This window comes from Danio rerio, chromosome 16 (assembly GCF_049306965.1).
Source record: "Danio rerio strain Tuebingen ecotype United States chromosome 16, GRCz12tu, whole genome shotgun sequence".
NCBI lineage: Eukaryota > Metazoa > Chordata > Actinopteri > Cypriniformes > Danionidae > Danio > Danio rerio.
The window spans coordinates 57,763,437-57,777,260 of record NC_133191.1 but is presented as its reverse complement, the minus strand read 5'-3'; the positions used below and the strand labels follow the sequence as shown (position 1 = coordinate 57,777,260).

The 13,824-nt window shown below is 36.8% G+C and overlaps 1 protein-coding gene across 20 annotated transcripts in view; it reads right to left on the bottom strand.

The window, feature by feature from the left end:
- Window positions 1–964: 964 nt before the first annotated feature.
- Window positions 965–13,824, bottom strand: part of kif13a (kinesin family member 13A) — a 118,591-nt gene continuing 105,731 nt past the window's right edge. For 12 of the 20 annotated variants that reach the window (XM_073925520.1, XM_009292734.4, XM_021467051.2 and 9 more), the window contains 5 exons: window positions 10,319–10,382; window positions 10,086–10,231; window positions 7,675–7,812; window positions 3,188–4,292; window positions 965–3,098 (listed from right to left, as the gene is read on the bottom strand). In XM_073925520.1, coding sequence (XP_073781621.1) covers window positions 2,965–3,098; window positions 3,188–4,292; window positions 7,675–7,812; window positions 10,086–10,231; window positions 10,319–10,382 — 1,587 coding nt within the window. In that variant the 3' untranslated portion in view covers window positions 965–2,964. The remainder of the gene's footprint in view (window positions 3,099–3,187; window positions 4,293–7,674; window positions 7,813–10,085; window positions 10,232–10,318; window positions 10,383–13,824) is intronic. The other 8 variants (XM_009292736.4, XM_073925522.1, XM_073925525.1 and 5 more) reach the window with 1 other exon arrangement.

Genomic DNA, 13,824 nt, shown 5'->3' with positions numbered 1-13,824 from the left:
ACAAATGCATCACGAAAATATCTCCAAAATAGTAAAACTGCTGGAAGTAGGTGTTTATGTTCCTCTGTGTTGAGTTTTTTCACTGCTGTTTTGTTTTTTTCTGAACTTTACCTTAATGAACATGTAGCTAAAAATTGCTCATTCAGAAGCAGGCACTGGCAAATGAGCAACAACTTTAAGGTAAATCCAAAACAACAGTTTCCACCTGGAGCTCCTTCACGGGAATCTGCAACTGTAAACACTCGATCCTTTGGGCCATGCGGTTCTCAGCACCGCCCACACTCGTCACCGCTACCAAGCTGACCAATCACAGAGCTTGTGCTATGCGCCGTTGTGACGTGTGGTTACATTTTTGGAGAGGTGCGCATCAGTGTCTGCGTCAGCCATAGCGAGGGCTATGCGCAAGGCTTAATTGTGAATTGCGAGGTCTCCGAACAGATCGGGGTAACGAATCTGGCATGTTACCCGAGGATGGCGAGGTGTTGCACATGAAAGTGGAGAACGGGAGGTGGCTGATGTTTGGAGGTGTATGGCGGAGGGCTGTCGCGGATGAAAGTGAAGAGCGCGGGGGGATGAGTGAAAGTCACGGATGAAAGTGAAGAGGGTTGGGGAGTCGCAGAAGAGAGTAAAAGTGAACAGGGGATGGGGGAGGAGGGCGGTTGAGGAGGGATATCGGTAAAATGAGGTGCCGGCGTGTTCCGGCACAAATTAGGCCCTGGCTGTGCGTCAGCGCGATGGCTGCGCCAGACCATACGTGTGTGTGTGTTTGACACAAAAGTAAAAATCAGCCTTAATAATGTAACAAAGACTTGTTTACTAAAATTATGTAAACTTACCAATTTGATATGTGCTCCATACCACGGATTCAAAACAAAATATTCAAAAGGTTTCAAGGTTTCATCAAGCAGTAATTTTTAAGCAGAAATCAATAATAGTTCACACACACAACACAGAAAAACCAAAATGTTTGTAAACGTTCTGTATTCTACAACATATTTGTACCAACATCTGCAGAGATACAATATAAATACAATTCTGTACACCGTATAAGATCGTAAATACTATGTTCATACATTTTATGTACAGCTCCTTGTCAAGGAGAGCAGCTTTGTTTTCTTTTAAGTAAGGTCTTGGGATTTTTTTTATTTTACTATCACCAATGACAGCAAAAGTATGAGATCCACAGTGGGTCAGGTAAAAAACAGAGCAATAATAACAGCACTGGTCATGGCACTAAATACACTAGTATTATTCAGGCTATGTCCCATTCCCCCGATATTGCCCGTCTCCCATTTATACCTATAAAAACATTAATATTGGCTTTAGTAGCACAAACTATTAAAATCTTACTCGACAGTCAAACACACATGGATGTAAAAGCTCAATATTAGGCGGGTGAACCTAAAAGTCAACTCTCTAAAAAGGTCCCGTTCATGAACAGGGCTTATGTCAGTACTTTAGGGCATTTCTGGTCTATATACTACTGATATATAAAGCAGACCAGTCGATAAAGAAAACAAGGTGCTCTCCGCATTAGGTGACATTTTCGGTCAACCTCCTGAGAAGCGTCAGATCAGTATTTGAGAATGCGTCAATGTTCGTGCGATACGTAACTTAATGTGCATCCAGGATAAGTTACTCCAGTGCAAGCGTTCAGACAGCTCTGTATAGAGAAATATTGGCAGTCCTTCAACAGTTACAGTACTCAACAAGCCAATTACGCAATAAGGTATGAGCAACAGGCTTGCCGTCCGATCACAATACCATAAAAACTTCGAAAAATCGACCGATGGGCATGTGGCCTTCCAACCAGAAATATGGCACTTAGCATATTAGCATAAATCAGTCGAACAAATATTAAAGTACACAAGCGTAAAACACAGAAGTACGTTTGCACAGCAGATTTGAAAGGCTATGTCTTTGGTAATACCTGATATAATCACGCAAAAAGGTCATAAACAGTAGTACATTCTTACCTAGAACAGACATCCAAATCTCAAGCTCACTCAAAGTATACTAGTGTTAGGCGTCGTCAATTAATGAATGCATTTAGTCATATAAGAAAGTGGTAAATAAACCAAGACTGAAGTTAGTATTTCAGCTATATCAAAGCTAACTTGATATATATATAAAACGTGTTTGTGCAACTGTGCAACTCTCGACATTCAAAGACGACACTGAAATAGATCTAGAACTTCAACACAACACACACACAGGTAGGGTTTATTGCCACAGAACGAAGGGTATCAGCAAGTCTCTGATGTTGACAAACAAAGGATGGATTCTGTTAGCACTCATGTTTGTCCAGGCGTTTGCTGGTGCTGGTGTTGAAGAGATCGTCTACACCAGTGGTCACCAAACTTGTTCCTGGAGGGCTGGTGTCCTGCAGATTTTAGCTCCAACCCTAAGCAAACACACCTAAAGAAGCTCATCAAGGTCTTACTAGGTATACTTGAAACATCCAGGCAGGTGTGTTGAGGGAAGATGGAGCTAAACCCTGCAGGGACACCGGCCCTTCAGGACCAGGATTGGTGACCCCTGGTCTACACCATGGGAGCCCAAACTCAGTCCTGGAGGGCCGGAGTCCAGCAAAGTTTAGTTGCAACCCTAGTTAAACACAACAGCTAATCAAGCTCTTTCTAGGTATACTAGAAGCTTCTAGGAAGCTGTGTTGAAGGAATTGTAGGACATCGGCCCTCCAGGTCCGAGTTTGGGCACCTCTGGTCTACACTGTAGAAAAAGAAAAGAAAAAAGCTGACTCAACTTATAATTGTAAGGCAATGTGCTGGCAAGTTGTTTGAGTTTTAATCAATATAAATAGAATCAAGTGCTGTACTTAAAAGTTAAAAGTTGAGTCAACAACAAAAAAAAGCTGTGCAGCAAGTTGCCTTACAAATTTAAGTTGAGTCAACTTTTTTTTTTTTTTTTTTTTAGTGTACCAACTATTGGGTCATTGCCCGGCCCCTACTGGAACACATGTTGAGATTCGGTGTCAATGGACGGAGGTCCTCGAGTCAAACGGGATGGCTTTACAAAGACTCCATGACCTGTGGCACATCGGAAGTACACCCTTCCCTTGACCGTCCCATTGTGTTTACCTTTGGGAAAAATTAAAAAAAATTGTTACAAGAAGTTCACAGACTTTCTTAAAATTCAGCCTTAGAGTGCAACAGAAGAGTTTGCCTACCTACAGCAAGGTCCAATTCCACTCCAACCCAGATGCCTTTGGCAAACTCCACCCCTCCAACATAATGCACCATCCCGCTCTGTTTGCCCACCCAAACCTGTTCCCCAGGGGCCATCCAGTCAGGCAACTGAGCAACCGGTGCATTTTCATCTTCACTAGAGTCCTCCAAGAGTTCTGGATCCTCAAAGGACTCAATCTCTTGAGTTGCTTCCGGTTGCACATGAGGTACAGAATCCCCAGAGAACTGCTTTCCATTATGAAGATGACACTGCGAGGGAGAACTCCTGTCTTGGATTTTAGCTTGAGGAACTGATTCTGCCTTACAGCCAAAGCTACCAAGACCATCCTCTACTAGACCATCATCTGCACCTTTAAAGAGTTCTGGATCCTCAAGGGACTCAATCTCCCGAGTTGCTTCTGGTGGCACATGAGGTACAGAATCCTCGTCTTTTCCATTTTGAAGACGACACTTGGAAGGAGAACTCTTGTTTTGCGTTTTATCTTGAGAAGCTGATTCTGCCTTACAGCCAAAATGACCTAGAGCATCCTCTTCTACACCATCATCTGCACCTTTAAAGTCTGTGAATTCCTGACTGATGCTCAGCATACTTTTACGGGGAGGTGAAGGGGAACAATCCCGGTCAGTCAAGTAATGGGAATAAGGCTGGGAAGGAATAATCTGAGCTGGACAAAATCCCGAGGCACTTCTGGAAGAATGGCAGCCTTTTCCGTGCTCCTGAGAATCTGTTGGTTCTCTAATGTTGAGCTGGTCACAACTATCACTACCACTGAAGAGCACATCAGATAGAGTGGCGTTTGAGGCACTATGGGAGAAGTAGCCACTAGTGCAGCTGCTGGCAGTGGGACTACGGGAAACTTCCTTTTCTGCAGCTCGAGTTCCTGATAACATCCCAATCCCGGAGGTCAATTCACTGCGTGCACATAAAGCTCCTTCTTGGGTCTCGAGGCTCGCATTGTAGATCTCAAAGTTGGCAAATTCCTCCGGGATGTAAGGCTTGAAGTTTTGGAGCTCCAGAGAGCCGAGGGCTGGAACATTGGAACAGGTGAAGGCTGAATCCATGCCTGGATCATCCTCCTCTGAATCCTGGACAAATCAGCAATGAACAAATAGGAAAAAAACAGCAATGCAGTGATTAGGAAGTGCTCTATCGCCCTCTTGTGGAATTTTAAAGCATATCTTTTGCTTATTTTATTCAGTCTATGTGTTTACAACATTGTGTCTTGACTGGAACCTAAATCAGAGTTTCCAAAAAACCCATTATTTAATTTATTGGGCTATATGCACAGCCAGTGTTTTTCGGCTAATGATCATTTTCCAGTGAAAGCTTTATGTGGCTATTTTCAATCTGATAAGATTCCTTTTAGAGCATCGACGTTGTAATGTAATTGAAATACAATCAGTTAAACACCCTTGACTATTTTTTTCTGAGATTTTAACAGATTTGTGTGTGTTGAGCATCAGTTAAGGCAGCGTTAGCACCTGTCAGCTTTAATTGTGGAGAAAACTGGATAATTTAGAGCTTTTGTCAGCTAATTTCATCTTCCGGGTTTAAAATAATTGTTTGGAGCGGAGCATCAAAATCAGTGATGTAGTGCAAATCTGTGGAGTGATGACGCGTCGGTTTCTTATTATTATTTATAGCGGAGTATTCTTATCCTATGAGCAGACCCTTCTTAGTTCAGAGCATGTGCTTTCCGAAGGCAGACCTGACAAGCTGTGAAACGAAATGACTGGGTGATACCGCGTTCGCCCACGGCAAGCAGTACTTAGCTGTTCATGAACAGTCTTATGTGTTTGTTTCCATGATCCACCAGGTTTGTTGCATGTTTTTACCGTGATGCTATCAGGGCCGATACAGCAAAGCTGTTGGTTTGCAGCAAGCATTTTTGTCAGGAGAGCTGTATGAGAATTGGAGAATGGCGGACTGTGTCTTTTATCAGTTGAGTTTGTTACCATTCAGACACATCGCCTATATCCCTGCTGCTGTGTTTGCCTATGTTTTAAATCCTCTAGATTACCGGCAGGGCTAATGGTTGGTATAGACAGGGCAAGAGACCTGCTGCACTGCTACCCACAGTGTCTGCATTCAGACCCGGGGATTCAGGAGAAGAGAAGTCCTCCTCCTTTATAGTGTTTACAGGATTATCTTTATAACGATAAAACAAATTGTGGTTATGTGTATAAGTGTAGCAGGGCATTACATTACTGTTTATTTCTTTGCATTTTCTTTTGCATTTTGCATCCAACCACCGGTCTGAGGGTCAATTGATACTGGGCTGCAGAAGAAATCATTAATTTGGTATTATTTATTATTTGAATCTGAACAATCTTTTATTTTGAAAAATGACTGTACTCTCTCGCTTAGATCTCGGTCACTTGAGTGCCCAAATTTAACCTAAAAGCAGCAAAACGAGTAAGAAACAGACATCTTTGGAAAGTTTCTTTGCGTAGGGGAGAAGGCCCAGTGAAGGACCCACAAACTGCCAAGGAATGGATTCGCCAATTCACCAACGGATCTGTTGGTCAACAAATCAAGTAAATCCAGCATGTCTGTAAGAATGAAAGAAAAGTAAAAATAAATAAATAAATAAAGGTAAATAAAAATAAATAGAATTAATTTTAAAATAAAAACAAATAAAAATAAATATACAAGTACAAAAATAAAAATAAACAAAAATAAATAAATAAAAAGTAAATAAAAAATACAATAAAAATAAAAGTAAAATTAAATAAAATAAATATATATTTTTTAAATAATAAAATAAATATGAATGAAAAATTAAATAAAAAGAAAAACATAAGTATAAAACAAATGAAATAAAATATATAAATAAAAAATTAAAATTAATAAATATATATAACATTTTTATTAAATTAAACAAAAATAAATATAAGTTTAAAAAATATTAATAACTAAAAATAAATATAAAAAGTAAATAAAAACAAAAGTTTATAAAAAATAAAAAAGTAAATAAATAAAAAAATAAAAAATGTTAAATAAATTTAAATAAATATAAAAGTATAAAAAATAAATACAAAGAAATAAATAAAAATAAACAAATATATAAATAATAAATAAATATATAAGTATAAAAATAAAAATAAATAAATTAAATATATATTGAACAAAAATTACAATAAAAATATAAAATAAAAGTAAATAAAAATAAATAAATATGTATTTTTTTAAAATGATAAAATAAATAAATATAAAAAAAAAATTTAATAAAAAAATAAAATAAAATAAAAGTAAATAAAAAAATAAATTAAAACTTTAAATAAATCAATAAAAATAAATATATAAGTATAAAAAATAAAAATAATAAATAAATAAATAAACAAATAAAAAATAAATATTAAATAATGTTATCAAATCAAGTGAATCCAGCATGTCTGTGCAAGAAGATCAACTGCTGAAATTCACAAATAATGACGGCTTTAGGGTCTGTTCACATATCGTGTCTTTGCCCCACACAAGTTCGTTATTTCTAATTTTACACATTTCAGTAGACTAATTATCTCACACAAACACAGAAGACCCAAACTCTGCAGTGTTTTGTCATTTTCTCCATGAATAAAACTTGTATCAGTTACAGCAATGTTTAGTCAGCTTGTCATTCTCTGAGAAAACGTTGATGGTCGCCTAGGAATCTATGCAGAACCCCCGTCCCCCCAACCCCTTTTCAAGCGTTAACGGGTCTACAGTGATAAAAAGATCAGGGACCACTGTTTTACTCCATATCAGTTATCCAGTGTAGACAACAAGTGTAACAGTGTGCCATGACAAAACTAGATCCCTCTTCTTATAGTCAACTTAGTTTGTTTTCTTTGTCATTCATTGTGTATTTTGTGATTATTGTGTGATGTATTGGGGTCAGTGAGTTAAACACAAGCTGTGGGGATCATGCAGTTATGATGTAAACGATGCTGTGATGATGAAGACAATGCTGATGATAAGAATTTTAACCTACCTGGACATCTGTATGACTTATTTGTATATAAAAATAATGAATTTGACTCTGATGTTGATGAGAATATTTGACACATAAAAATTAGCACTTTTAAGTCATCTATATGCTGTCATCAAAGCAAATCTTTCTTTCTTGTGACAGACAATATTACAATATCATATCAATAATATCATATTCAGGTCATTTGAGTTTGATCCGGACTATATTATTATATGTAAGCTAACTTCAAGATATTGCATATGCAGGATGCTGTCAAGACTAAACTGCAATAATTAAGGAAAGATGAGGTATAAAAAAGTAAACAAACCATAAATATTTACATATTATATTACATATTTAAACTTCTTAATACATGACGGCAGAAAAAAACACAAGGATCACTGCTGTTCATGATGTCACACTGATTTACTCTGTGGTAATAGACAGTTTTAACTGCTCTAGCTAGTATGTCCAGATCAAACTGGTGTGTGTTGGTGTGGTGTGTGTTGACTTACAGCAGTGTGTGGCAGTGTGTGTGTGAGATCAGTGCTGTGATTGGCCGAGCCGCTGATGATGATGTCACCGGCGCTGCGGCCCTCGCTCTGAGCCCTGGGTCTGGGGCCGCGGGGGCCTGACATACATACGCGCATGCTCTGCAATCAGCCACAAACACACACTTCACAGACGCAGCATGCAGGAGTTACACACACACAGCAGAACACATGCGCAACAGCCACTGATCCAGGAACAGTTCATGATAATTTGTTCTACTAAAATCAGATAGTTTGTACTATGTCAAAGCTGCTCTTTTTCATGCAGTGAGAGAGTGCACAAATCTACAGTTTGACTAATATATATATATATATATATATATATATATATATATATATATATATATATATATATATATATATATATATATATATATATATATATGTGTGTATGTATGTGTGTGTGTGTGTGTATATAAACTAGGCGTATTGCTGATGATTAGAGTTAAAACTTTTTACGTTTTATTTGCAATTATATTTATAATTTTATATTTCATAAACTATACATTTTAGATTAAAAAAGTGCTAATATTAACTAGAAATAAAAACTACAACTAACTAAAATTAAATTTAAAATTAAGTATTTCGTAAAAAACAACAACATAAAAATGCAGAAAAATAAAATAAATAAGTAAATAAAATTAAATATAATAAATGTATAAATATAAATAAATACATACAATTATATAAATAAAAATACATATTAAAGTGTGAAAAAATAAATAAATGAAAGTAAATATAAAAAATATAAATAAGTAAAATTAAATAAATAAAAATAAATATATATAAAATAAAGATAATATAAATATAAAAATGAACAAAAATAAATAAAAATAATACAAATAAAAATAATATAAACAAAATAAATAAAAATTAAATATAAATAAAAAATAAAAGTAAATAAAAACAAATAAATAAATATATAAATACAAAAATAAAAACAAGTATAAAAATAAAAATTTATAAAAATAAATATAACTAAATAAAAAAGTTAATAAAAATAAAAAAATATAAAAAATAAAAATAAATAACAAATAGTAAATATTAATATATATATATATAGTAAAAATAAAAATTAAAGTAAAAATAAATAGATATATAAGTAAAAAATATAAAATATAAATAAATTAAAAAATATATATGTAAATAAATAAATATATGAATATATATGAATGAATATATATATATATATATATATATATATATATATATATATATATATATATATTCATTTTTTTTTTACTTATATATTTATTATATATTTACTTTATATATATATATATATATATATATATATATATATATATATATATATATATATATATATATATATATATATATATATATATATATGAATATAATTTTTTTTTTTGCATGGAAAAGAGTAGCTTAGGACATGTATTTTGTTGTTTCACATGTAAAAATAATCTGGATTGTAAACTGGTTCCTCTGGTCAACATGTTAAGTCACACACAGGTGAGTGTGAATAAACCAGTGGCTGAATAAATGATGATGAGAAACTGAGGCATGCTGGGAACAAAGTCAAATAATTTTAGGAAAACAAAAACAACAGCGGGAAAACACAAGCAATGCACAAAAAAACAGAATGACTCAACTGAGCTGGTGAAGCTGAGAGTGAAGAGTGAGATGAGACAAACTGTACTCAGTGTGTGAGTGAGTGTGTGTGTGTGTGTGTATATAAGTTTGCAAGTGTGTAAAAGTGGGTGAATATACGAGTGTATGTTTGCAAAAGAGTGTGTGTGTGTGTGTGTGTGTGTATAAGGGTGTGTGTGTGTGTGCTTTTGCATGTATGCATGCATGCATAAAGTGTGTTGTGTATCGGTGTGAGTTTATGTATGCATGTACACACATTAAGTTATGTGTGTGTATGTGTGTAATGAGTGTTTGTGTGTGTGCATATAAGTGTGTCTGTGTATAAAAGTGTGTGTGCATATAAGTGTGTGTGATTGTGTATGAGTTTGACTGCGAGTGTGTGTTTCAGTGTGTATGTATGTATGTATGTATGTATGTGTGTGTGTGTGTGTGCATGTATAATTATATGTATTTGTGTATATATGTAAATATGCTTGTATACATTTGTGTGTTTGTATATATATATATATATATATATATATATATATATATATATATATATATATATATATATATATATATATATTTGCACGAGTGTGTGTGTGTAAGTGTATGTATGAGTTTGACACTGAGAGTGTGTTTCAAGATGAGTATGTTTGTATGTGTGTGAGTATATGTACAGTATTTGTGTATACATGTATGTATGAGTGTGTATATTTATGTGTGTGAGTGTATGTATGTATGTGTATATGTGTATAAATGTGTGTGTGTGTGTGTGAGACCTGTTGTCCCAGCAGTGGTCGTGCCTCCAGTGTGCGTCTGGTTTTCTCCTCCTCCTTCAGCGGCAGCAGTGACTTGATGAACTTGTGTGTCTGTGGTGAAAGAGTCTTAAACGCAGCGGAGCTGAAGAACGCCGGACTCTCCACACCTGAGGAGAACACGTGCATGAATACACACTTCACATGCACAGCAAACACACACACAGAATCCCAACACACATCAGATGAACATATACCAGCATTCTCTCTGCTTTTGACCGGCGTGTCTTCAGTGCCGTCCGGCAGAGCATCACACTGAGTCTGAAGAGTAAACAAACACACACACACTTATGCAAAGATTACATTTATAAAGGGTTTAAACACAGTGTGTGAATATCTCCAGCCTCTGATGGTAAACATTAGATATTATCATTGGTTTTAATTCTATTGTTTATAATCAGATTTGATTTAAATTAGTCTGCAGAAACACTTTGATTGACATTCTCCCTTTGTACGTGTCATGAGAGGGGGAAAGCCCCGCCCACTAGCCTCACTCATTAGCATAAACAGCAGCCCTGAGTGAGAAGCAGCCGTCTGTCCAATAGCCATTAGAGTGTCTGAGCTGCTGGGCCCGGTTTTTCAAAAGTAATCCACTAGGATTTTGGATAAGAGATTGGAACAAATCTTGAAAATGGGTTTTTCGAAAGGAAAAAAACGGATTACATAATCAGATTAGATCCCGTAATTCAATCTTTATTTTGATCCAGATCAAAACTTTAGTTTGGGTTTTTCAGACCTTTTTTTTAGGATTTGGATCAGTTTAATCCAGAAAATCTGGATTAAACTGATCCCATCAGAAGGGTGGATTCAGCGTGGATTTCATGCGCTAAATGTAATGAAAACTTAAAAAATGTATCGAATATTACTATATGTGGATCATGCAGCATTTTACAAGATTCATTCATTCATTCATTTTCCTGTCAGCTTAGTGCCTTTATAGGACAGTGGAGATTTTACAGACAGGAAAGTGTGAGGAGCTGAGATAGGGGAAGGATCGGCAAAGGACCTTTAGATGGGAATCGAACTCAGGTCGCCGTGAGCACCTTGGTGCTATGTGTCGACGCACTAAACGCTATGCTATTGACGCCGAGGCTTAGTCCCTTTATTAATCCGGGGTCGCCACAGTGGAATGAACCGCCAACTGATTCAGCAAGTTTTTACGCAGCAGATGCCCTTCCAGCCGCAACCCATCTCTGGGAATCATCCACACACACACTCATACACTACGGACAATTTAGCCTACCCAATTCACCTGTACCGCATGTCTTTGGACTGTGGGGGAAACCCGAGCACCCGGAGGAAACCCACGCGAACGCAGGGAGAACATGCAAACTCCACATAGAAACGCCAACTGAGCCGAGGCTCGAACCAGCGACCTTCCTGTTGTGAGGCGACAGCACTACCTACTGCGCCACTGCTTCGCCCCATCTTACAAGATATCCTATTTATTCATAAGATTTTAATTATGTTTGTTCATCCATCAGGCTACAGTGATTAGATTTTAACGTATTCAGCCTTTTACTATAGGCCTACAGCAAATTATAAAGATTTTGGCCTAATAAAATAATCCCCCGAACAGCTGTCAAAACTAACCAAAAACAATACATTTAATTCTGTCACTAACTGCTATACACTCATGCAATGATTACAGAATAAACAAAAAAGTGTAAAGAATGGTAATGACTGATTTTTTAAAATCCCCTTCAACAATTGCAAAAAGAGACTGAAAGGGCAGAAGCACAGCTTCACCTGGCAGAGGAACAACTGAAACCAAACTGCAGCAATCCAAGGCCAGACTTGAGATCCGCCTCCTAAAGGCTACGCTCAGACAAGCTGATGAGCAAGATGAGCAAGTCTGAAATTATTACAGGGGGAATTGTTGGGGACAAAAGTGAGGACCGGGGGATGGGGGGTTGTGGTGGGGGACTGACACGGACGCCGCCCTCTCTATTCTGTCGCTCTAGGCCAGGGATTCCCAAACTTTTTTTATTCCGGGACCCACCTAGGCAAGAAATTCAATCTCAAGACCCACCATAATATTTTCTAATGGAAAAATATGTAAAAAATGTGTCCATTCAAAGCAGTCAAAAATATATATTGTGCGGCTTTTTGGATTTTGCGATTTGATATGCACAAAATGAGGCTCGAAGTGCTTTTTGTGGGATGCTGGCTGTAACTCTGATCATTTTTTTGTTGATGAAGATCCTCTTCTTTTTCAGAGGAGAATATGATCAATTGATCAAGCCCCTTGATTATGATCAAGCCCCGTCACATCGCAGTAAACTCCACTGCTGGTGTAGTCATAAGAAACTAAATCGCTTTTTGATCGACTACTACAAGCTGGGAAAACGTCAGATAAATATGCCAATGCCATTAACATTATCGCTGAATAGATCTAATACTTACACATTTGCTTGAGGAAGGACTGATGGGGGAAGTTACATTACTATTACTGTTTTCCATAACATCTATGCCTTCCATAACATAAGCTGACATTAACACTAACAGATAGCACTATAGCTATTTATTGATTAGCAATCTGTCAACGTTGGGATGGAAAAAATATGGGACAACAAATAGCTTCAAATGATAGAATACAGAGCAAATATTAGAAAATATTGACAATAAAATAAAAGGTTTAGCCTATTAAAATCAATGACCTATCCAGAAATTTAATAAAGATATGAAATCTACTTCACTTTTAATTGTATTTGCATATTGATTAAAGTGACTATAGTTATTTAGAGAAGAGCAGCAAATGAATCTCTCATTGTGTTTTGTTTGATAACAGAGGTGTTCATGTAAGAATGCACAGATCTATAATGAAGCATTCGACTACTTTAGTAACTGTTTGTGCTCATTTAAGAGAAAATTAGTAGTGTTTAAAATAAAACACGCAGAACGGAGCAAAAACAAAAAAAAGAAAAAAATAAGCACTTTTCCGACGGTCCCTTACTGAGAGCTCCGCTCTGCGCGAGCTCTACCGGCTAAACGCAGATTGCGAGGGCTCAAACAGAGCAGTGCTCGTAATGTCAAGCGAATAAAAAGAAAAAAACAGCTGTGAGACATAACCAGCTTTGTCTTTTTGTAGGAAACACACTTTAGATATTTTTAGGGTAAGAGGTTTTTAAGTTATTGCCGTCAATCGTACTGGTTTTGATTCACCGCAATGTAAATACAGCTGCAGTATGCACCCTTATGTGACACTGCGCAACCCACCTTTGTTCACTGTTTGAAAACCCCTGCTCTAGGCGACCACCTGGGACGCCTCTATAGATGCGCTGGCACTGGTTGTGAAGTGTAATTACATTTTTGAGAGGTGCACATCGGCATCAGGTACGGTGAGGGCGATGCGACCACCTGCGCCAGAACCATAGACTAAAATATATTGACGTAGTATCCGTGACGTCACCCATAGGTTTCTATTAAAGAGCGCAAAAGAAGCCACAAGTAGGCGCAGCCAACCGTCGCCATTTTGTTCGCGTGTCATCACACTCACGGCGGGATACCAAACAAGGGCAAAGAGGCGGAGAGTGGGCGGAGCTACAGACACCTGCTGGTATTTAGCTTGGACCTGGTTTAGACACACTTTACTTTGGGAGAACGCTTAATACTTCATCACCTGTGACTCGTTTGTATTCTGACCACGTGCTTGGCTGTACACTATATCAATAAAGTGTTTAGACCAGGGGTCACCAATCCT